General features: G+C 36.9%; 1 protein-coding gene across 1 annotated transcript; it reads left to right on the plus strand.

Annotated features, from left to right (window-relative positions):
- The first annotated feature begins 1,506 nt into the window (after positions 1-1,506).
- Positions 1,507-25,692, plus strand: LOC141519304 (uncharacterized). The gene is made up of 5 exons (XM_074231591.1): positions 1,507-1,644; positions 14,185-14,418; positions 14,472-14,738; positions 20,078-20,174; positions 25,473-25,692. The coding sequence occupies exons 1-5, from the start codon at positions 1,507-1,509 to the stop codon at positions 25,568-25,570; spliced, it is 834 nt and encodes a 277-aa protein (XP_074087692.1). The 3' UTR covers positions 25,571-25,692.
- Positions 25,693-25,825: the final 133 nt, after the last annotated feature.

Here is a 25,825-nt window from a genome sequence, read left to right on the forward strand (position 1 = left end):
TGTTCACATAGTTCCTATTTATATTGGCAGGTAGACTCTCAAGTATTTGAAACTGTCTATAGTTATTTTAAATCAAATTTCTCTTCCTGTAGGCTTTTTTTGGTAATATGTTGATTTATATGAGTTTTATATATACTGCAAATTTGCTAAAGCCGTTCATTGTTTCAAATAGTTTTTAAGACTTTCAAAGGTTCCCTAACCATTATATCATCTGCAAAGCTATAGTTTTGTTCTATCTTTTTTTTCTTGTCTTAGTGCTATAGCTAGTGTTTTTAATACAATCTTGGATAATAATAGGGATAATAGACATTTTTGTTTCATCTCTGTTCTTATAGGAAATGTTTGTAGTTTATTTCCATTACAGATATTACTTACTCTTGGTTTTATATAACTAGTACTTATCATTTTAAAAAAAATCTTCAGGGAAGCTAGGTGGCACAATGGATAGAGCACTGGCCCTGGAGTCAGGAGTACCTGAGTTCAAATCTGACCTCAAGACACTTAATAATTACCTAGCTATGTGGCCTTGGGCAAGCCACTTAACCCCATTTGCCTTGCAAAAATCTAAAAAAAAATCTTTATTTTTTTCCTCTGCATTCTAGTGTTTTAGTAGGAATCAAGGTGTATTTTGTCAAAAGCTTTTTCTGCATCTATTGATAAAATGTATGATTTTAAAAATTATGTAATCAAACATGCTTATAGTTTTCTTAATAATGAATCACCTTTGAATTCCTTGGTATAAATCCAATCTAGTCATATGATCTTTTTGTTATATTATTGTAATCTCCTTGCTTGTATTTTATTAAATTTTTTGCATCTCTTTTCATTAAGGAAATTTGCCTGTAGTTTATTTCTCTGTTTTTACTTTCCCTGACTGTATCTGACATACTATATTTGTGTCATTGAATGAATTTGATAGGATTCTTTCTTTACTTATTTTTTAAACAGTAAAGCATCTCCGTAGACGGCAGGGTTCAGGGTCTCAAACTCATAGATGAATTAGGGGGATGTCTATTTCCAAGGATGTTAAAACTTGCCCTGGTGGAGTGGGCACATGAGAACAATTTGTTCCAACAGTCATGAAGGCAGCTGAAGCAGATACTGGAAAGCTAAGAACTTGGGCCAACATCAAACGTTATCCACTGTATCCTAAGCCATGACCAGTCATCTTGACTTTTGTCTTGCAATGAGACTTCAGTGGCTCTGGCAGAGAAATTACAGCTGATAACTTTGTGCATGTGGCTCTGCCCCACATAAATCCTATTCATCCTGATGTCATTGATCTTTTTAAAAAATGAAGGATGAACAACAAAAATAGATATTCTGTAAATGGTTCTAGTCTGTTAATCCCATGGTGAAGAAGAGATCTTTGATTAACTGCTTGGCTAGAACTGGGAGTGCATTCAAAAGATACTAGCTGATGCTTTCCCTTTTTTTGGTTGACTTCCTTTTGTTTGGCATTGTTCCAGTGAAGGAGAATGGAGATGGAACTCTCATATTGGAACCATGTCTGATTTTGTAGTGAGTCTGGTGTCAATGCCCCAGGACCAAAGACCAACCCAAGACTGGATCCCAAGATCCAGTTCAGTGGTAGCTGAGTTGAAGATTCATCTGACAGTGATGACCCATTTGGATGTTAACTTGGTGAAACAATGCTATGGAGAAATACATTAGGTCTGAGTTTATTCTCTCCAGAGACCAGAGAAGTATAGACTAGAGTGTGCCCTCTGGATTTTGGGAAAATATATATTATTCTGTTCTTATTCTATTTTCAAAGTAAAAACTAATTCTTGTTATTTAATTAAATGTAACTGAGTTGCTAATCATCAACAATTAACAGTGGGGAAAACATCTGAGAGACTCATATGTACCCCTAAAACCCTGAGAAAGAGATCTAACCAACCTGGAACATAGGGAGTGGACTTAGAGTGCTTGGTACATTTATTTAGCAACAAAATCTCTGAAAAAATACACACAGCATTAAGGGTAATAAATACCAATTTTTTCCAAGCAGGAGAGGGAGGAAAGTTAGAGGGTAACAAATTCACATAGTTCCAGTGAAGTTGTACATTTTGCCAAAATAGGACACTCCTTATGTAGTATAGTGAACCAGTAAGTTCAACTGCTCACATTATATTCTTTTCAGGCATCCACCATTTATAGTTATTCCCAAGTTTTCTGGCTTATCCAGCCTGCAATGCTTCCACCTCCTAGGATCCTTCAGTCTTCCTCTCTAGTTAAGAAATGCTACATTTTCCATCAGTCCTTTTATACACAGTAGCTAAACAATATTTTATTCCACTCTATCTAATCTCAGTTCAGACCTTATTAATGCAGTTGTACTTCTATTTATCTCTAATGGATTTGAGCACAGCAACCATTCTAAACTTTTTCTTTTCCTCAAATTCCTAATGATAAATCTCATCCTCAGAAAATGCAGGTAAAACCTGAGATATGTAGAAATTATTATTATTATTATTATTATTATTATTAGTAGTAGTAGTAGTAGTATGATCCTAGAATTATGGACTTTACATTGGAAAGTATCTTGACAGTCATCTAGTCTAAACCCTTCATTTTACATATAGGAACTGAAGTCAGAAGTTAAATAATTTGTAGTAGTATGTGGTGAAGCTGGAAGTTGAACCCAGATTTTTGCATTTCAGGTTCCACACTCTTTCACTTCTTCTCTCAGTTAATATTTTACAGTAAGACACTCTAAATTTTTTTTTTTAGTTTTTGCAAGGCAATGGGTTTAAATGGCTTGCCCAAGGTCACACAGCTAGGTAATTATTTGAACAGATTTGAACTCAGATACTCCTGACTCTGGGGCCAGTGCTCTATACATTGTGTCACCTTAGCTGCCCCCACTCTAAATTTTTGATTAGTTTATTTTATGACTGTATAGTCAAGGTGTTTAAATTGAGGTCTATGAAATGATTTTTTATTTTTTTAATTGGTAATTGCATTTCAATACAGTTGGTTTCCTTAATAATCCTATGTGTTTTATTTTATTCATCCAAAAACATTATTCTGAAAATGGGTTTATGTACTATTCATAACTGTCTATAGCTAGGATACTTATCTTGGGACTCATGAAACTTTTTTTTTAAATTGGTAATATCATTATGTGTTGTCTTTCTCCAGTTATTGGGTACCTCCTCAGTTTCCAATTCTTTGACACTTTGAAAAGAGCTGCTATATTTTTGGGGTATGGGTCTTTTTCCTATTTTTTTTAAAGACTAGTATTGAAGGATCAAAGGGTATGCACTATTTAATAACTTTTTGTTCATAGTTCCAAATTGCTCTCCAGAATGACTGGCTCATTCTGCAACTCCAACGATACACTAACTTTACTTATTTTCCCATAGCTTCTATAGAATTTCTCATTTTTCCTTTTGTTTTTTTCACCTTTTCTAATATGAAGGGTGTGAGATAGGATCTCAGAGTTATTTTAATTTCAAAATGCTAAATTATTGATTTAGAACATACTTTTCACATAGCTATTGATAACTTGTATTACTTCTTCTGAAAACACATCCTTTGACCATTTGTCAAAGGATATAGCTCTTAATGAATTCATCTTTAGACATATTGAGTGACCAATAAGTTAAAATGCCATTGAGACACCCATAGAGTATGTTTAGGAGATGGTTGAAAATGGTGGAGTGAAGTATGTGATGGAATGAAGAGGGAGACTTCTGTCAGTTGTGTAGAGCTGACAACTGAAATTATATTTCATCATATGTTAAGGGGGTAGTAGAGGGAATTTTCGTACAGGGGCAAGTTGGGCTGGATGACCTCTGGAGTCTCTTTAGATTCTAAGATTCTGTGTATTCTCAGCACTAAATGGATTACCCTGAACAAAGTAAATATTTAATAAACATAATCTACCTTTCAGAAGCTGTCACAAAAGAACTCATCTCCTTGTTAATCTACCCAGAAAATTTAGGAAAATAAAAATATGATGTAATCTATTGCAGAGCTATTAATAATAAGGAAGCATTTCCCTGTGCCAACCAACATAGATCACTTCCCAGTTCTCCTCTGGTTTAGTCAAAGGCACATCTGTAACCCTTCCCTGTTCTGAGGTCCTGCCCCTTGTCTTACTTTTAGGTCCCATGGCACTTTACTCCTAGGGACCTCACCAAACCATGTCTTCATTCTTATGCCTTGGGCAAAAATTAAAGAGTGGGGATAGAGGGACATGGAAAATAACTCTTCTCAGTAAAAGAGGTAATTAAGAAGTTGGAATACATGCTTCCCTTCAGCCCTGCTAGTACTGATAATCCTTTTTATCATCAATTTTTGGGGGGGCAGAGGGGAAATTAATATACAGTTTAGAGTCTCATTTTGACACTTTTTGAAGGAGGGAGGACCCAGTTAATGCTTGTTTTGCAAAACTTTCTCCAGTACAAGAATTCCCATTTCTCTGATCCAATATGTTGTCATTGGCAAGGTGGCACCTCATTCCCCACAGTGGATGCTACCTCAAGTACAAGCTACACTCTGGTGAAAGAATTCACACACAACCTTGGGATTGTAAAACTGCTCAGGATTTATTATACAGACTGCAAAGTGAACAGATTAAAATCTTTTCTTCCCTAAGTGAAACAGCAAGCATTTTGAGGACAGTCTAGGCAGGGTTTCAATGTGTGTGTGTGTGTGTGTGTGTGTGAGAGAGAGAGAGAGAGAGAGAGAGAGAGAGAGAGAGACAGACAGACAGACAGACAGACAGACAGACAGACTGACTGACAGACACTCTGGCTCAGTCCGGCCACATGGCATAGGGGCCCATGGTTCTCCAGCCGGCTTTGGGGACTTCTGAACAAAGATACTGGAGTGGTTACCTGTCAGGGTAAAATCAATCCAGATTTACTGATCTAGAATCATTGAGCCACCTCCATCTAACAAAAGCTATAAAGCCAAGTGCCCTAAAGCCAAGATTGGGAGATCTTTCTTGCTGCTTTTTTTCCTGACCCATAGTGACCCTGTATGGGGTTGGCAAAGATATTGGAGTGATTTGCTCAGGTCACAATTCTATTTTTGTAATTTTACCTAACACCCACACTCCAGAGAAGTTCTGACCTTTAAAACTTGCCTAAAGGACAAGCTTTTATCTTATGCTACTTCTACCTTTGAGACTGCAAGGTGGCACAGTGGATAGAATGTTGGGCCTGGAGTCAGGAAGACTCCTTTTCCTGAGTTCATATCTGGTCTCAGACACTTATTGGTTGTGTGAGCTAGAACAAATCGCTTAACCCTGTTTGCCTCAGTTTCCTCATCAGTAAAATATGCTAGAGAAGGAAATAGCAAACTACTATAGTATTTTTGCCAAGATACCCCAAAAGGGGCATGAAGGGTGTGAAATGACTGAATAGCCTCTACCTTTGTAGAGAAATTTGATTAGCCCAAAAGTTAAAACCTCATTAAACATTGTATCAATATCCATCTACCTGCAGACTAATTCCATTGACTGAGAATTTATCTGCTAATGATGTTAACAGAAGAAAGCATTATTATTCAGTTGTTTCAGATGTGTCCTACTCTTCATGATCTCATTTGGGGATCTCTTGGTAAAGATAATGGAGTAGTTTGCCATTTCCTTCTCCAGTTCATATTACAGATGAGGAATTAAGGCTATTTTTAGGGTTAAGTGACTTGCCCAGGGTCACACAGTTAGTGTCTGAGGCCAGATTTGAATTCAAGAAAATTTGTCTTCTTGACTTCAAGCCCAGTATTCTATTCAAATTGCTTCCACCTCTTTTCTGAAACATTTAGCCAATCAATATGTTGCTAGAAATTCACTGAATCCATCTATTTGTATTGCTGGCATTTTAGTGGTTATATTATTTTTCTGGTTCATTCAATTTCCATTAGAATATGGGCATTTAATTCTTGAGTGAAGTTTTCTACCAACTGTTCTAAGGTACCCATTCTTCCAATTCTTTTCCATATCATAGGTTAGGTTAATACCATTCAGAGTTATGATCATTATATAATTACTTCCATCCTATTCTTTTACCCTACCTTTCCCAATCTGTCATCTCAGGTTTTTGTTTTGCTTGTGATGAATCCATCCCTGAGTCTAACTTCATCTTATTTTCATTCTTTCATATTCAGGAAGGATTAGTACCTCTGGTGTGAGGGCTTACTAAAGCCCTTTCAGGGCTGCTCATCTATCTTTGTTGTCCACCTGTCACCCCATTCTCACTTGTGGTTCCCAAAAGCTGTAGCATGTGCAGAGGCCATACCCTGGTAAAACAGTGTCAGAAGATGGGCTAAACCAGACTGAAAATAATAAACAGACCTCAAACACATGAGTGAGGTAGGGCATATCTATTCCAAACATGTGAAGACTTGTCCAAGTGGAATGAGAATAATTTGTTCCTGTGCTGTGGAGTGCTTAAAGCTTGGTCAGACGTTAAAGACACCAAGGTCATTCGCTTCATTCTATGCCACTGTTAGACATCTTGACTTCTGTCTTGCTACTAGAATTCAATGACTCTAGAAGAATGAGGCTGATGACATTTGTGCAACTGTGCCTCACTTAAATCCAATTCCCTGCAAAACCTAACCTCCCAACTCCCCAACATTGGAGTGGTTTACCAATTTTTTTTTTCCAGTGCATCAGACAAACAGAGGTTAAGTGACTTGCCCAGGTTGACACAGCTAATGAGTATCTGAGGTTATAATTAAATCAGGTCTTTCTGACTCCAGACCCAGTTCTATAATAGGCCTGATCAATAATTTTAGAGAACTTTTTTGGATTAGTTATTTCCAAAATTCTCTCTGGTTTAGAATAGAAATGAATTGAATCAGAAGAAAAGGTAAGCTAAGGAGGAAAAATGATTGCTTTCTTATTATGAATATATTATTAGCAAAGCCTTGTTGCTTTGGTATATATATTGTCCAGTGAAAAACTTCAATATCTTTGCATTAACTGTTCTGCAAAATATACAATTCATGACACTCAAAAGAAGAAAAGTTTCTATAAGTTGAATCAAAGAGGAATCCTAAAAGAGTTTATGGAAAATTCCAATGAGCAGTCCTTTCTGGCAGAATCTTAGAACCACAATCAAAATAATGATCTAGGTGGAGCTCCCAAAAGGTATTGCCTCTCCCAGATCCTCAGGTTTTTAGTAACTGCCAGAAAAGGGTGACTAGCATGGAATCTCACTGTAGCTCCTGTTCCCTGTAGTTTCTCAAGCATTCCTAGAGGGAGAAATATCTCTTTTGGTGCCAATGACTCAGAGCTTCAAGAGTTTACCTGTCTTGTCAAGAGACACAATTCTCTTTATATCATAGTTCTAAATTTCCAGGCAAAGGTGTCTGCCCTCAGGGTTCCCTCCTTTTTGCTGCCTTTTAGAAATTCATCTAGCAGGAATACACCTTCATCCTACCTCTTCCATCTCCAAGTTCATCTTAGTCACCAACACCATGTTTTTAAGATCACATACCTTTAGGGAACGATTTTTAGATGAAGAGATGAAAACTCAGGGGAGTGGTGGTAGTGCAAAGGGACTAAACCTAGTCCCCTTGACTCTTTATTTTGGGGGGGGTCTTGGCAAATAAAAATTTTTAATTTAAAATATATTTAATATTTTATTTTGTCTCCAAATTACCTGTAAAAACAATTTTTACATTATTTTAAAATTTTGAGTTCTAAATTCTCTCTTTCCCTCTCCCTCTCAATGAGAGGGCAATTTGACATGTTATCCATATCTAGTTATATAAAACATTTCCATATTGGTTATATGAAAGGAACCACAGACCAAGAAAAAACAAAATTAAAAAAAGTATGTTCTGATTTGCATTCACATTCCAGTTCTTACTCTGCAGTCCTTTAAAACTGTCTTGGATTGCATCATTGTATTGTTGAGATTAACTAAGTCTTTCACAGTATTTTACTGTGCAATATTGCTTTTACTATAAACAATATTCTCCTGGTTCTGCTCATTTCACTTTGCATTAGTTCATATAAGTTTTTCCAGGTTTTTCTTAAGAGCATTCAGTTTATCATTTCATTATCATATTCCATTTCATTCATATACAACTTGTTCATTCAAGTGATGACCACCCCCTCAGTTTTCAACTCTTTACCACCAAAGAGACACTATAATTATTTTCATATATTTAAGTCCCTTTCCTCTTTCTTTGATATCTTTGAGTTATAGACATAGTAGTGCGTCAAAGTGTATGTATAGTTCCAAATTGCTCTCCAGAATGGGTTGAATCAGTATATGGTTTCACCAACAACTCAATGTTTTGATTTTCCAAGAGACTCATAACAATCATTAGCATATCACCTATACAAAATTTCCTAGCTGGTTATACTATTTTCAGTATCTTTTTATCTTATTCATAGATACCAGAGTAGTTTTTTTAAAGAATTTTCACTCTTTCACTTTTCAGTTCAAGAATTTATAGTAATTATTGCTTATTGGGTTAAATCTGAACTCAACCTAGAATCAAGGTCCTCCATAACTTAAGCCATCAAAATCTATCAATCTTCATTTCTTGTAACTTATGGGCTAGGACTAAAGTCCTGGATATATATATATATATCTCCAATCTCAGCAGTTTCTCAATGGATGGCTACATAGAAATCTCAACAGACTTAGACTAGGGCTGATGTTCTCTAGATGTGAAGTTAATTATGGGCAGTTTTTCATAATTATCCAAAAGATGACATACATTCAATATCATTGGATTTGCCAATTTTCTCAGTATAATCAATATTCTTGGTGTATATACTTATAATTATGTTGAAAATTATATTGGAAAAGGCTACTATTCCTTTATTTGGAGTATGGGGTTAGGGGAAAGCCTATAAATAAGTCTTCTTTCCAAATTATGAAAGAAGGGAAAGACTTGAATTTTAATAAGACCACCTAATGTATGGTGATGGTCTACTTCAAAGAAAACTAATAATATGCAGGCAAAAAAGGTTGTAATATACTTGATACAAGTGTTTCTTTGATTCAAATTTAGAGCAGAGATTTGATCTATCAATTGATCTTGCTTCTACAAGGAGAAATTCAGATATTAGTTATTTTTGGTTGTCCTTTGTTTTTGAAGAGGACTAGTGGTGATATAGATACATCTTGACTATTTCTCAGTTGAAGTGAGGCAGAGTTGCACACAGCCTCACTCTCTCTTGTTATCCAAGTCAAGTGGCAAGAAAAAAGTTAATTTGCAATGGCCAAGGATGTAGTAGATGACCTTGGCTCTTTCAATGACTGACCAAGGTCTAAGAACTTCACAGCACCTGCTTCAGCTACAAATTATTCTCATGAGCCCATTTTAGGGAAAGTCTTCACAAGCTTGGGGGAATCATCCCTCTGACATGTTTGATGCCTGCTGATTATCTTCAATCTGAACAATTAGTTTATCTTCCTAGACAGTTTTGCTAAGGTATGGATCCTGCACATCATAGTTTCTTGGAGCCCCAGGTGAGACTTGGGTGGACAATAAAGGTGAATAAGCAGTTCTGAAAAGAACTTGGAAACCCCCCAAACCAGAGGTGCTAGTCATCCTTAAATAACCCATGTACCCCTCATTAGTGGTACCTTGAATCAGGAAGTAGTCACAAGTTCCTGACCAAGAAAAAGGTTTTTCTTTTCAAGATATTCTGAATGACAATCTGGCTAGTGAATTCATCATTCAGTGGAAACTTGCCTCCCCAAGGTCACCAAAAATCTCTGACAAATCAAATGGTCTTTTCTCAGTCTTCCTCTTGGTAGTCTTTTCTCTAGATCTTTATGATTCTGTTTTTCCCTGGTCCTTCTTATCTTCATCCATGTCATGACCACTAAGAATGGATGACTTCCAAGTTTTTGTCCCAAGTCCTCTTCTCTTTTTCCCCTATACTCTTGTAGTTGGTGTTCTCATCAGCTCCATGAATTCAATTCTTATAGCTAGGCAGATGCTCCTCAATCCTGAATAACTAACATTAATTTCTCTCCTTCAGTGCCATATTACCAACTACTTTTTAAATATCTCTAACCAGATGTTCTCTAGACTTTTTTTTTTGCAAGGCAGTGGGGTTAAGTTACTTGCCCAAGGTCACACAGCTAGGTAATTATTGTCTGAGGTCAAATTTGAATTTAGGTCCTCTTGACTCCAAGTCCAGTGCTTTATCCACTGAACTACCTAGATGCCCCTCTATAGACATTTCAAACTTATCATGTCATGTCATTTTCATTGTCCCTAAATATCTTTTTCTAAACTTCTCTATTGCTACCGAGGGCATTACCATTGTTCTAGTCATCTAGGCTTGCTATCTTGGTGCCATCCTTGATTCCTCACTTTTATTTACTGCATGTCTTGTGACCAAATTTTATCATAGGTAGTTTCATAATATCTTGTGTTCAGCCTCTAATCACTCTTTCCCTGGCTAATTACAAAAGCTTTCTGGCTGGCCTCCCTGACTTGTTTCTTGCTACTCGAATCCATTCTCTGAGAAACTGTCAAATTGTTTTTCCTAAAATATAAATCTAACTATCCTCTCCACTTTGCTTCCCATTCTATGGCTGCCGAGTCTCACCTTCAGATGAAATATAAAGTTCTCTGGCTTTGAAAGCTTAAACACCCCATGTTCTCCTCATTAGTGGTAACTCATTAGTGGTAGTAGTCACAGATTCCTGTCCAAGAAAAAGCCAGCTCTAAAAAGAGGTTCTGAATTAATCAAGGTCAAATAGATAGCAGGTAGTAGAGCGGAGCTGAGATTCAAACAATCTTATAACAATTATGACGTTCTTTCCCCTTCACTTCATTGCCTTAGTCTTTTCCATTTGTGGGAATTCTAATTTTTTTATTAGATTTTTATTAATTTTTAAAAATTGCCAAAGAGCCATACATAAAATATTAAAAAAAAAACAAAAAAGGAGAGAACAGGAAAATCAATACGTAAAAAATTTGACATTATATGAAATATTCTGCTCTGCTCTATTCCCTACTTCTATAAAGAAGATGGAGATATGTCTTCTCTTATCTCTTCTTTAGGACCAAGTTTTTAACTTTGTAACCTTCATTTTCTATTGATTTCTCAGTTGTTCTTTCCATTTACATTGTTGTCATTACACATATTGATTTCTTGGTGCCATTTACTTCCCATTTCAAGATTGTAATCCCATTTCATGTATTTCAATGCATTTCTGTATTCATATTTTTTTGTTTCTTATAATAATACTCCATTACATTCCTGCACCATAATTTGCTTCTCATTCCCAGGCAATAGGCATATACTTTCTTACCACAAAGTATAGCTATAAATATTTTGGTGTATGTGCAGTTTTTTTTGTTACCCAACTCTAACTGTTAAGGATTTTTATTTTGAGTCAAAATCTACCTTCTTGTAACTTCCATCATTTGGTTCTAACTGTAGCCTTCAGGAGCTTTGTAGACTATATTTAATCCCTGTTTGTTTTAATGCTTTAAAAATATAGATATAATTTCCTAATCCCCTATCTCAAACTGTTACTCAAAACAATGAAACTCTAATTTCTTTTCCAACTTAAAAGTTATCATATCCATATTGTTCTTCTTAAGGTGAAAAACGTCCATTTTTTTTCAACTGATTTTCCTATAAAAGTAGTAAAATTTTAACAGAAATATAAAAATTGAGAATTGGGAGTGGCTATGTATTATTTCCTTATATGAAAGAAATCCCTCCCTATAACTTACCTATCAAGAACTGTCTTCTGCTTGAAGACCTGAGGGAAGGCACCACTTTTTGAAGCAGCCCATTTCCCTTTGACAGCTCTGTATCAAACCTAAATATGCCTCTTTGCAACTTTAAAACCCATGGCTTTTGAATTTGCTTTCTGGGGTCAAACAGAATAAGTTTAATCTCTCCTTCACATGAAGATCCTTCAAATCTTTGAAAACAGTTTCCATGTCCCTCAGTGAGTCCTTGCTTCAGGTTAAATATTTCCAGTTCCTTCTGGGTGCTTTAGAGTGTCTGGTTTATCATTGTCTTCCTTAAACAAAGGTGCTCAGAATTAAACAGAGCATTCCAGTGGGACTGTCATCTCCAGTGTCTTTCTTAATACAGCTCAAGATCATCTGTTTCCTTACTGTAAGGTTAACTCCCTGTGGAAGTATTCCATCGCTTATCTCTCTCAATGGGAACAACAGTTTTTCATTTCTGTAAAAGCAAGGAGAACTGGACTTTTGAAGTTTCCCAACTACTAAGGTTGTGATGATCCACAAATCCAAGTGTGCACTAAACATTAGCCTTTTTATTTGGCTTCAATAGCATATGTAATATTCATATAATCTATGGTTTTATGTTATTCTAGTTTTATTTGTGACCAATAGGATAAAAGCTGTTGTAAGTACCTTGAAACCTTTCACCAGCATGTTTTTGTAAAAGAGTTTCTGCATTTGAACCAGAAAAACACTGTACACCCTAACAGCAACATGGAGGCGATGATCAACCTTGATGGACTCACTCATTCCATCAGTGCAACAATCAGGAACAATTTTGGGCTGTCTGAAATGGAAAATACCATCTGTATCCAGAGAAAGAACTGTGGAGTTTGAACAAAGACCAAGGACTATTCCCTTAAATTTAGGAAAAAACTTGATATCTTATTGTCTGATCTTGTTATCTCTTATACTTTGTTTCTTCCTTAAGGATATGATTTCTCTCTCATCACACCAAATTTGGATCAATGTATACCATGGAAGCAATGTAAAGACTGGCAAATTGCTTTCTGTGGGGTGTAGGGGGAGGGAAGTAAGATTAGGGGGAAAAAACTGTAAAACTCAAATAAAATCTTTAAAAAAAGTTTCTGCATTTGAACCAGAAAAACACTGTACATCCTAACAGCAACATGGGGGGTAATGATCAACCTTGATGGACTGGCTCATTCCATCAGTGCAACAATCAGGGACAATTTGGGACTGTCTGCAATGGAGAATCTATATCCAGAGAAAGAACTGTGGAGTTTGATCAAAGATCAGACTATTACCTTAAATTTAGGGAAAAAAAACCTGATATCTTATTGTTTGATCTTGCTATCTCTTTTACTTTCTGTTTCTTCTCTAAGGATATGATTTCTCTCTCATCACACTCAATTTGGACCAATGTATACCATGGAAACAATGTAAAGACTGGCAAATTGCTTTCTGTGGGGGGGGTGCAGGGGGAGGGAAGTAAGATTAGGGAAAAAATTGTAAAACTCAAAATAAATAAATTTTTTTTATTGTTTTATTAAAGATTTTATTTTGTTTTACAATTTGCCCCCCCAATCTTGCTTCTAAATAAAATCTTAAAAAAAAGTTTCTACATTTGATCCTTAGACATCAAAATTCAGAACCAAATCAAAGGCTGAAACTTTTCTGACTTTAAGGAAACATCTTCATTTCAGAATATGGCCAAGCAGCACCTGCCATCTCATGAAATGCTTAAATAGATGAAAGCATTCCTCAGCATACGTTACATTTTTTTTTCAATTGTGTCTACATGTTGCTGTGATGAAGAAAAATGCAAAATTAACAGGTTTTGGTCCTATAGTTTCTCAAACGATTGACAAAATTTGAAGCTTCTATTATGCTGGGGGTGGGGAGGAATTTTTTGACCTTAAGAAGCAAGGTGGGGGGGGGTTCTTTAAAAATGTTGAGGAAACAAGAAACTGAATGATAATTTTTTTTTTAAAACTCAGTGATTTCGGGGCGGTTAGGTGGCGCAGCGGACACAGCATCAGCCCCGGAGTCTGGAGCACCTGAGTTCAGACACTTAATCATCACCTAGCTGTGTGGCTTTGGGCAGGTCACTTAACCCCATGGCCTTGCAAAAACTGAAACAAAACAAGACAAAACAGTGCTACAGGGCAGATCCGTATCTTTTCCCAAACTTGGCGCTGCCCGGGCCGGGCGCCGCCCCCCAGGCTGCGTGCAGGGGGCAGGCCTCGGTCCTTCCTGGCTTTCTCCTTCCACGCCTGCCCAGCTCCACAGTTCAGGAATCCCCGTTCCCATTTTACAGAGGACATTCCCAGACACGGGAGGCTCCCTCGCCTCCTTTGAAGTCCAAGTCGCTTCCCTTTCCCTTCCTTCTCCTCCAGGGACTTCTTTGGAGTCCGTTGCCTAGCAACCGCCCGGCCCCGCCCCGCCGCTCGGCGGCCGGACAGACAGGCTCCGCCCCTTCGCGTGCCCTTTCACCTTCCTGTTCCTTAGCGACGGGCGCGCGGCCTCGGCGTCCTAGTCGTCACCCGCCAACTGGCCGAACCATCACGGTTTGAGACGCTCCAGGATCGGGGGGGAGCACGGCCCTCGTCCCAGGTCGGCGGAGCCGCGCTCCCTCCCCTCCCCCCCGCGGCCGCCGCTTCCGCGGCCCGGCCCGTGCGGCGCGGCGCCACTCTCCGTGCCTTTCCCCAGCCGGCGGCGTCGCCGCCGTCCGCTTCCGCGCTCGCACGTCCCCCCCCCGTGCTGGGCCGCAGATGGTTCCGCCCGTCCGCTGACAGCGGCCCGAGCCGCTGGGGGAGGGGAGGGGGCGGGCGTCGGGGCATGCGGGGGGGGGCCCAACATGGCGCCCGGCGAGTGATTCCGCCCGGATCCCGCCGGCAGCCGCTAAGCCCCGGGGGGGGGCTCCTCCTCCCCCGGCAGCCCCCCCAGCTCGCTCCCCGGCCCGGGGCAGACCCGCCCCCCGGGGCACCATGTCCGACTCGGAGGAAGAATGTCAGGACCGGCAGCTCAAAGTCGTCTTGCTGGGCGACGGCACCTCCGGAAAGGTCAGTGCGCCGGCCCGGCCCGGCCCGGCCCCGCTCCGCGCCCTTCCCGGGACGCTCGGCTCCGGGTCCGGGCCAGCTTTGGGTCAGGAAGCCCCCCGGAGGGCGGGAAGGGCCCCGCGGCTGGTGCCGGTGCCCCTCGCCCGCCCGCAGCCCGACCCTGCGCTGCTGCCAGCCCCGACCCTGCGCTGCTGCCAGCCCCTCCCCAGACTCACTTCTCACTTCCCAGCCTCCTCCCCCCTCCCAGCCTTCCTCTTCCCCATTCACTCTCCTTCCCACCTTCCTCTTCCCCATTCTCTTTCCTCCCCACCTTCCTCTTCCCCATTCTCCTCTCTCCTTCCCACCTTCCTCTTCCCCTCCTTCCTCTTCCCCATTCTCTCTCTTCCCTGCCTTCCTCTTCCCCATTGTCCTCTCTCCTTCCCACCTTCCTCTTCCTCATTCTCCTCTCTCCTCCCCACCTTCCTCTTCCCCACCTTCCTCTTCCCCACTCTCCTTTCTCCTCCCCACCTTCCTCTTCCCCGCCTTCCTCTTCCCCATTCTCTTTCCTCCCCGCCTTCCTCTTCCCCATTCTCCTCTCTCCTCCCCACCTTCCTCTTCCCCATTCTCTCTCCTCCCCACCTTCCTCTTCCCCGACTTCCTCTTCCCCATTCTCTTTCCTCCCCGCCTTCCTCTTCCCCATTCTCTCTCCTCCCCACCTTCCTCTTCCCCATTTTCCTCTCTCTCCTCCCCGCCTTCCTCTTCCCCATTCTCTTTCCTCCTCACCTTCCTCTTCCCCATTCTCTCTCCTTCCCACCTTCCTCTTCCCCATTCTCTCTCCTCCCTGCCTTCCTCTTCCCCATTCTCCTCTCTCCTCCCTGCCTTCCTCTTCCCCATTCTCCTCTCTCCTCCCCGCCTTCCTCTTCCTCATTCTCCTTTCTCCTTCCCACCTTCCTCTTCCCCATTCTCCTCTCTCCTTCCCACCTTCCTCTTCCCCATTCTCCTCTCTCCTTCCCACCTTCCTCTTCCCCATTCTCCTCTCTCCTTCCCACCTTCCTCTTCCCCATTCTCCTCTCTCCTTCCCACCTTCCTCTTCCCCATTCTCTTTCCTCCCCGCCTTCCTCTTCCCCATTCTCTCTCCTCCCCACCTTCCTCTTCCCCATTCTCCTCTCTCTCTTCCCCGCCTTCCTCTTCCCCATTCTCTCTCCTTCCCACCTTCCTCTTCCCCATTCTCCTCTCTCCTCCCCGCCTTCCTCTTCCCCATTCTCTCTCCTCCCCTCCTTCCTCTTCCCCATTCTCCTCTCTCCTTCCCGCCTTCCTCTTACCCATTCTCCTGTCTCCTCCCCGCCTTCCTCTCCCCCATTCTCCTGTCTCCTGCCCGCCTTCTTCCTCATTCACCTCTCTCCTCCCCGCCTTCTTCCTCATTCTCCTCTCTCTTCCCTGCCTTCCTCTTCCCCTTTCCTCCTCCCATCCTCCCTCCACATTCCCCTCCTCTTTCCCTCTTTCCCCATCCTCATTTCCTATCTCAGATCCTTACCTCATCCCTCAGTTCTCTCCCTCCTTTCCATCTTCATCCCCAACCCCCCATCTTCCTGTCCAACCTTCTCCTTTTCCCCATCTCCTCCCTCCTCTTCCCCCTCCCCCTGTTTTCATCCTTCTAATAACTCTTTTCTATTGATGCCTGTGAACGAGCGAATACCTAGGTAACAGACTAGTTTTACAGTCATGGAAACCGAGGCCCCAAGACATACCCAGGGTAGTTAGAAGACCTGGGGCTCTGACTGACTCAGCCCCCTGCTTTTCCCCAGGCACCACTGGAGTGTTAGCCCCTCAGAATGTTCCAAGCATTTTAAGTCCTTAATACTCCTAAATCCTTTTTGCAAATGTTTCATGATCCTTCCCATCCTCCCTTACTGATAGTATCCTTTTTCAAGAAAAAAAAAGTAATTTTGTATTAATTGTAGAGTTTGAATATTGAGGAAATCTTGTATCCTGTGCTAGGAGGTTTCATTTTCCTCCTCCTCCTCCATCTCCATTTATACAAAACCTTATAAAGTCTCCTAGTTCCTAGACTGCTTTACCAACCCCCGCTAGGCCACTGATTTTCACACTGAGGTATGGAGATTAATGCAGCCCTGCTTATGAGCAAGTTATTAGGAAGACGATTTGGAAGGCCATTTCTTCCGCTGTTATGCCACAGAGCATATTTCTAGGTAAACAGAATTATTCCCTTATTGACCTCAATTAAATCTTATCTCTTGGATGGCCTTGTCATTTCTTCATTTTTCTTCTTCAGTTACCAATTATTTCAATTTTCTAATAGTATTTGGAGTTCTGGTTTCTAAGAGGAGGGTCTGCTAATAATACTGGCTAGTACTTATTTCTGCTTCTCTGACTTAGAATTTTTACATAATAGAATTGTAGAATGTTTGATTCTCTTGAACATAGACCATCAGGTTCAACATTCATTTTACAAATAAGGAAACTGAGCCTGAGAAGTGGAGTGACCTACTCCTTTTTTTCTTGTATATTCCTACAACTTCCTGAATTGCTCTTCTATATCCCAGTCTTTCTAGTCATATCCTAAACTCCTTAAGGTAAGAACTCTTTTTATTCCATCTTTGCCATTCAGTGCGTAACACAGTGCTATGAAAATAGCAGGTAGTTAAATATTTGACTAAAATTTGAGCCCAATCTAGGCCCCATGTAATTTGTTTAACTCAATTGTACCATACTGTATTTCTTCCATTGATTTTTGTTACCTTAGATGAAACAGAATACAAATAATTCTGGAGAAAAAGATTATTAGTTATCAGCCTTCCACTTTTATTAGCAATAGCCAAACATCTGTACTGGCATTGAAGAACTGTAGTAAGGCTGCTATTTAGAAATCAAGAGAATTTAGAAATATAATTAGGAGGTGGAGCTACCACTTTAAGAAATGTAACCTTACAGTCTTGAATTTAGGAGTATTGTAATTATGTACCATCCTGTTTTGAGTTTAAACTTATATTTAACATTTCTTAAAATTAAATTGCCTTGTTGTACATAAGTACCCCCCTAGATAATTGGAATATAATCTTTTAATTATTATAAGATTTACCCCACATTAAAAATGTTTCTATTATCAGTCCAAATTGTTTGAGAGAAATGTTTATACCATGTTCACTGTTAGGAAGCTATGGGCTATGAATCACATTCATAGTGGCCTGGAATTGTGAAGGATAGACATATTCCTAGAAATCTTTTATTGGGAATTTGCCTCCCTTTTACACAATTGACTTGTCTTCTAAAGCAAGATAGCAGGAAATGATATGCCAAATATCTATACTAATAACAAATACTAATATTCCATGTCATCCTCAAAGCTCATCTTTTTGTCAGTTAATGCTAACTAACAAATAACAAATACTAATATTCCATGTCATCCTCAAAGTTTATCTTTTTGTCAGTTAATACTTAGTCTCAGTCTAAAGTACTGGTTACTGTTAATCGCAAATGTATGAAGAGTAGAGAGTAGTGATTGAATTGTTATGTCCTTTATAGGGAGAAATGGCCTTATTGTACATTTTTCAATATTTTATATTTTTTGACCTGACAGGGGTGCTGTAAGTCTTAATAAATAGTTATAGTGAATTTTGGGGACTTTGAACTGTAAATGAAATTTTTCTAATGTAAAATCAATGTTGAGTTTTTTTCTTTGATTTTTAAAGGCATTTTAGTTAAATTTATAAATTGGGCTTTGAGAATTTATATGTAAACATATATATATGTTATATATTATATAGGTTGAGGTAATGATTGAGTTATTTTTCACTGAGTTATTTTACTGCTTTTTGGTTAATTAGATAGTTTAATGATATAGTTAAGGGATAGATAAAACAAGAGATGTGTGCAAAGGATATTTAGCATGATTCTTTTTTCTGTATTAACACTTCAATTTTGATGTTACCATTTTATGATTCAAGTAAGCAAAAATATTTTTATTTTTAGTGTATTTTTGATGCTGGAGGCAGAGGTTCTTTTAAAAATAATTACTGATTGCTTAAATATTTACAGTTCTAACAGTTTTAAATTTGAGAATAATCTCTTATGCTCAAAATATTGTTATTTGTCAAGTGGAATTTAAGGTGCTCTTGTTTAAATGTAACTTTCAGTCCTCAAATTTGGCTAAGTTTTCTTCACCAAGGTTGTACTTACATTGTAGTTATCTGTAATAAGTTCTATCTTGGATATTTTAGTTTTCTCCAATCTAAGAGCTAACTATTTTCACACTATTCTGGGGAAATGCCTTGTATGGAAAAGGGACTTAGTGAAGCATTGCTTCTGTTGCTCCCCCCCCCCCCCCCTTATCACTCCCCATTTACTTGATTAATTAAAAAAAATCCAATTATTGCAATTGACATTAGAAGGTTGATGATGAATTCTTCCTGGGTTTATTTTAGAATTATATCCACAGTCTTTAAGGCAGTATATTATGATTTTACCTGAATAAGTATAGTTGTCAATAGTCTTGTCACACATTTCTCATAAACTGTTTAGCACAATGCTTGGAACATAGCAAGCGCTATATAAATGTTAGCTATTCTTTTTAATTTACAGCTTTGAATGTTAGAATCATTGAAATGGTAAAAAATATATTTGTTGTCCAATACTTTGTTTTAAACTAAGGATAAATACATTTTCTGAGTTTAACAGCTTTTTAAAAACTCCCCCCATTCAGCCTATTTTTGTACAGCAGTTTTAAAGAAATTCAAAGCCATTTAAAATTAAAGTTATTTTAAATTTTGTTCATGTTTCCATCACAAGGAAGATCAAATAAAATATTTTTTTCTTTAAAAATCAAGAAAAAATTAGATATTCAGAGAATTTCCACATAAAGATTTTCCTACCTAATTAGTTGCTGTGCTATCTTACTTATAGCCAAAGAGGCCAGTTGAATTCTTGGTGCTGTTAGAAATGATTTTGAGAATTTTACATGGCAATTGCTTTTTTTTTTAGCTAATACTTAGGTTAAATGAGATTTATATCTCTAATCATATCCTTGTTTCCTCCCTTAATTAAATGTCTAGAATCCTATTTTCCTGCAAAGAGAAATTGGTTATTATCAGGGGACTTTTAGAGATTTAAGAGGCTCAGTAGTGTTGTTCCCACTAATGCTGGCAAATGAAATTTACCAGGTAAGTATTTAAGCTGGCCCTCACCCTGCCAGTCATTGGGGTTACTTCAAATTGCTCCTTGACTTCATAGAGGCATAATTGCCTAGATTGTTTAGTGACATTTTGTACTGCACCTATGTTTAGGATTTGGAAAAGATATAAACTGATTTTTGATTTTTTGTGCATTTACATTTTATTTCTTCATAGACCTCCTTAGCCACGAGGTTTGCTCAGGAAGCTTTTGGGAAACAGTACAAACAAACTGTAGGACTGGACTTCTTTTTGAAAAGAATAACATTGCCAGGTAAGGGAATCTATAGTCTCATTATTAAGAGTGATAGAGACAGTAGCTCTTGCAAGGAGGGACATAAATTAAAAATGTATAAAATGGTTATATTGTTTCTGCACAAAAAATGAAAATATAACTAGATTGCCTACTTGGGGAGGCATACTTTTATCTTGAAGACAAGCACCTTGAGCATGTTTATGAGCTAGTTTTCTGTTTCTATAACATAGTGATCATTTTGTCTGTTATGGGATAAGTTTGTTATAAGGCATTTTCAGAAGATCGTATCACTCCTATATTATTTTAATAAATACTTAAATAGTTCAGAAATACAAATTTGCATGTGAAAACATTGAGAAAGATGATTTCTTTAAAAATATTTTTTATTAGGTAGTCTGTACTTGTATTTTTGGTTGGGGGATGTTGAAGGGGAAGTATAATGTAGCTATGGAACCACTGTGCTCTAATATGTGAATGCTGTTTTATGCAAGGCAGCATGAAATTGCTGGCATTTAATAGACCACTAAAATTTAGGGTCCCTAGGCACTCATAAAAATACAGTTTGAGCATTCAAGATGTTTCAGTTCACGATGCAAAGAAACTATTTAGATGCCAGTTAAGCACACCATGTGGAAAATGCAAAGAAATAATAACAGAGTGGTTTCTGCTTTAAGTTTGTTTCTGAACAATTGGAGATTTAAAATGGACTATTTGTTTAGTTGTGATGGTTCAGGTGTGCATTTGAAAGTATCCCATTAAAACTTTATTTTGGTGATCATAATAAACTCTAATCCCTTAATATATTAATGCTATGGGAAGATTTAAGTAAAACTTGCACATTTAACAGCATATTTGCTATAGACATGATAGAATTGATATAGTAATGGCATTTAAAAGTCAGGATAATTTGAAGTATGTCAGGTTTTTCTCTGTTTAAAAACTTCATGCATTTGATATCAAAATACTGGTTAATTGGTGGTATTCTATGCATTTTTTAACTATTATTCTTCCAATAGGATTTATCAACATTTTTCCAAGGAAAAATAGACTGTCATTGGGATACTACACACAAAAAAAGGGAACTTTGTTCTTTCAGCTTTACTCTTACTTCATTCTTATACTGTAAGGGATTTCTAAGAATTGTTTGAATATATTGTACATATTTTTTAAAAAAAATGTGAAAATGCCACTTTAATTTTGTTTTTATTGTTTCCAACCTCATGGACCATACATAATAAGTACATTATGCATAATACTAAACAGCAGCCACTAGTGGAATGCATACACAAATCATGCAGTAGGCTTGTTGTAAAATAGAATTTTTACAAAGGTTTTTTTTCCTCTATGCCAGTTGTTGTATTTAGAGCTTCTGTATGTAAAGGATTTAGTTATTTACTATTCCCTTTGGATTGGAGAATTTTTTAAAGATCCTATCCTTCTTTGTCATTTTATTACTAATGCCTTAAACATTTTTCTTTTAAAATCTAAGAGCTCAAAAGAACAATCATCAGCTACCTCTATCAAAAGACTTTTACATTTTTATCCTGGTTTTTCTATATGTTTGCATGTGTGTGTGTGTGTGTGTGTGTGTGTGTGTGTGTGTGTGTATCTGTATATATATGTATATAATATAAAATTGAAAATGTCATATCTGTTCTGCTACAAACTATAAGAGGCATTTTTTGATAGAAGCAATTTTTTTTTGCTTTGACTACTTCATAAAATAACCTTTTATTATTTTTACATTTGTAGACTTATAGTATGCTTTTTGTGTCTTTGTGTAATATTGGAAAGTACTTAAGAGTCAACCTTAGGAAATGTGTACTTTTAGTGAATACATATTTTAATTTTCCTGATTAAGTTTTTGTTTTGATGGGCTAAGTTCCAAAGGGGGGGGGCTTGTGTTGTTTTTTTTTTTCAAAACCGGTCAGTTTCATGCTCACAGTTAATGGACGCAAATTTCAGCAGGAAAAAAAATAGCTTTCAATCTATTTTAATTTGTGCAATTGAAATAAAATGTATTAAGAAATTTAGAGACATGATTGAAATGATAAGCTCTAATTTTATTTTCCTTATCAGCATCAAAGTAAAATATTGTGAAATTCATGTTTTTATTATTTTGCTAAAAACATTGTATGACACATAATGAAAATTGTAATTCTGATTACAGCAGATAGACTTTGTTGGAATTCTGGTGCAGCTTCTGCCTCCCCACTGTCCAGCAGCTACAGCTCCTCTTCATGTAACTTTTTCGAGTCAGTTACTTTGCAAATGCTGATCTATTTGAGTTTACTTCATGACCTGGTGGCTGTGTAGTCTGGATGCAGCCACTGTGCAGATCTGGCTTCTTAAAATAGTCTATCTGTTCCTCAGAGCTTCAGCTGATAGAACTGCTTGAGAGCCATAGTCAAAATACGTTCAGGAAGGTTGTGGGTACAGTCCAGTAAACAGGGTTCTACTGTGAAAAGGATTTTTAAATCTTCAGTACAAGAAGTGGGAAGACTTGTGTTTTCAGTTCCATCTTGACTTTGTAGCACTTTAATAAGGTTAACCAAGGCACCTTTGACAGAGTCACTGTTTTTATCCCTTTGCTTGCTTGTCTTTTGTCACTCATTTTCCCTTTTCTCCAAAACTGTACATATAATTGCTTATAAAAAAGAAAGAATGAAATTAATATTTTTTACCTTAAATCTAATTATTGACAATTTCACTAAAATTCTTTATTGACAGGCAATTTCAGATTAAGTGACTAGGAATTCAAGAACAAAGCCACTTTAGTTTTTCTTTGCATTATTGAACTAATATTCATTTTTATTTTTATAGTTTGGAAAATGATAAGTTGATAGAGGACTTTGTATGTATGTTACCTCGAGAATGGAAATCAATATTCACTCAAACCTCATCTTTTAAATTTGATTTTGACCTCAGAGTAATCGTTCCCTTCCTGTTTTATTAAGCATCTGTTTTTAGTTCTTTTTGAAATCAGCAAATGATTTAAGAATATGGCATGATCTGTGAAGTTGAATGTTTATCTTTTACAGTTACAGGATATCTGTTGATTATCAGTCTGCTTATCAATAGCTATTCATATTGAATTAATATAAGATACCACTTAAATATTTATAAAATATTTCAAAAGTTTTGATATGATTTTTATATAGAAGAAATATATAAATGAAGATGGTAATATTAAATTCACAACCAAATTTATTCAGATATTATACATATGTAGTTTCAGTTATGATAATAAAAAAATCATAACCAATATTTTAGGGTTTGGGAATAAGAGAATAGGTATTTTTTGCAGGTATTTCTTCATTTTTCCCAAATGTGACATTGATTATTTGTTAAAACTTTATATAAAAACACCTTTAAAATTATTTGTTAATAAAATACTGTTTTCCCTTGTAAAATTATACAAATTATTCCCAACTATGTAACAAATAATTGAGAGCATTATCTTTTTATCTAGCAAGTTTCTGAGAACATTGAGATGGCCGCTATTGTTTGATCACAATATTCACCTCATCTGTATGGGGTAACACGTTTCAGTTTCAAAAAGTGAAAAGATTTTTGAATTTTTTTAAGGGATCATTTTATAGATGAGGCAATGACACACACTTTATTCCGTGGCTTAGACAGACTTCAATCTTGATTTAGATTTACTTAATCATAGATTCAGGAGTAGAATCTTAATAGTATTCAGTTACTGCTCTTTATGTTTGAATGTATGTTGAATGTATCTGTTTGTGGGAGTGATGAAGGGTGATAAACTTCAGTAGCTCTTATTAATGCTAATGGAAGTTCCTCAAGTAAATCCTCTGCTCATTGGCCAGAGAACAGACTTGACTATGTCTAAATAATGGAAAGATTGTAATATAAACCCACAGCACTCATACTTAAGGCTAAACTTTGCTTGAGACTCAAATATTATGATTTTTTCTTATTTCTGCATTAGTATGAGTTGTCTGAAATTTCTGTGGTAAATTTAAATCACAATTTTATATCTTCTAACTTGTTTTACATTATTTTCCTGATAATTCATATATCATGGAATTTTATAATATCCTTTTAAAATGGATAATTTATATATTTAGTGCACTTTCACTCTTGATTTTCATATAGGTCTCAAATGTTTGTTATTGGGGGTCATTTTGAATTTATGATTTGGAATGGACAAACTTTTTGTAGATGCTTTGCTCAGTTTTATTATGTGATATAATTTCCAGAATAACTTAATATATAGTAAAGAGAATTGTTTTCCTGTAAATTTGTTGTTTGCAGCTTTATGTGCTCAAATTTCTCATCAATTCCTATGTCCTTTAAATATTGTTTTTCAGAGCACAAAAATGTTTTTTATGGTTGACCCTAATAGTGAGACATGTGCATAGAGCACATATATGACTAATAATAGTATTATATATGCCTTTTAGAGACTGCTTTCTAGTGATGTTTTGATTTGATGATGAAAAGAAAAAACTTACAGTAATGGATTTTGTTGTAGTAATTTTTTTGAATGGTATTGAGTAATTGTTTTATTGATTAAATATTCTCTGAACACATGAACTTCTGACTTTCATGTCAGTCTGTTACCTAAAACCTTATGATTTTCACATTCAGAGATCATATATCCTAGTGTTACTCTAGAAACTTCCATCTTATATTTTTTTAATGTATTAATATTCAGTAACCTCAGAATTCAGAAAACAATATAGTTAATTTGTGTAGAAACTAATTAGAAACTAATACTTTTTGGCAATTTGTAATAGAAGGATTGAGGTATTTTACTGGTTTGCTTGATGTTATTAAAGATTAAGAAATTAGCCACTGCAAAGTTTCCATTTTTGGTTTCTATTTAAGTGACTTTTCATGTCACAGAAAACATAACTTATTGTATTGTTCAGTTTTTCTTTTTGGGATTTTTGCTTTAGTTTTGGTTCTTTTTTTCTGAATTTTTGTAGGCATATACATACACATATAAATCTGATTTTGTCCCATTTCTGATTTTACATTTTTCAGTAGGCATGAAATGTGATATGAAGAATTTCTTAAAGTATTAAAATTTCCTTGATCTTCCTCCCATTATTTTGAGAGGATTCACCTTCATTGAATTGGGGCAAAGATATAAGTGCACAGATCCCTGCTATGATTTTTATGACACTTTACCCCAGAACTTCAAGTATCTGACTTAAGTAGACTGAGGGAAATTGACCTTAGAGTTTATTGAACATATTATTTATTCTGTTTGAATTTTGTCAATTCAAATGCTTTGTGACATTTTATTTTTACTCAATTTTATGTTTGTTTTTGTTTCAGGAAACCTTAATGTTACTCTACAAGTTTGGGATATAGGAGGGCAAACAATAGGCGGCAAGATGTTGGATAAATATATCTATGGAGCACAGGTACAGTAAAATAGTGAAGCAACTCAGTGTATGATAGTGGAAATTATACTTTTATGAAAAATTTAGTTCTTCTTAAGAATTCTATTTTGATCAAATAAGTTTGTGGGCAGATATTTTCATTACATACAATAAAATGATGTTGAAAGTAGTTACATATTAGTACTTGTATATCTATCTTGTTTGTATAGCTTTCACACAATATGTGCTTTTATTTCAAAGTTTGTCATAAGTACTTGAGAATCTTAAATGTTTTTAGATGTTTAT

This window comes from Macrotis lagotis, chromosome 3, assembly GCF_037893015.1.
Source record: "Macrotis lagotis isolate mMagLag1 chromosome 3, bilby.v1.9.chrom.fasta, whole genome shotgun sequence".
Lineage (NCBI taxonomy): Eukaryota > Metazoa > Chordata > Mammalia > Peramelemorphia > Peramelidae > Macrotis > Macrotis lagotis.

What these genes read in the sequence shown, in the direction of transcription:
- LOC141519304 (XM_074231591.1), top strand. Translation starts at nt 1,507, where the DNA reads ATGTCTGATTTTGTAGTGAGTCTGGTGTCAATGCCCCAGGACCAAAGA. An exon ending in CGCCGTCCGCTTCCGCGCTC is followed by an intron (nt 14,419 to 14,471) that starts GCACGTCCCCCC and finishes GTCCGCTGACAG; the next exon opens with CGGCCCGAGCCGCTGGGGGA. An exon ending in GCGACGGCACCTCCGGAAAG is followed by an intron (nt 14,739 to 20,077) that starts GTCAGTGCGCCG and finishes ATTTCTTCATAG; the next exon opens with ACCTCCTTAGCCACGAGGTT.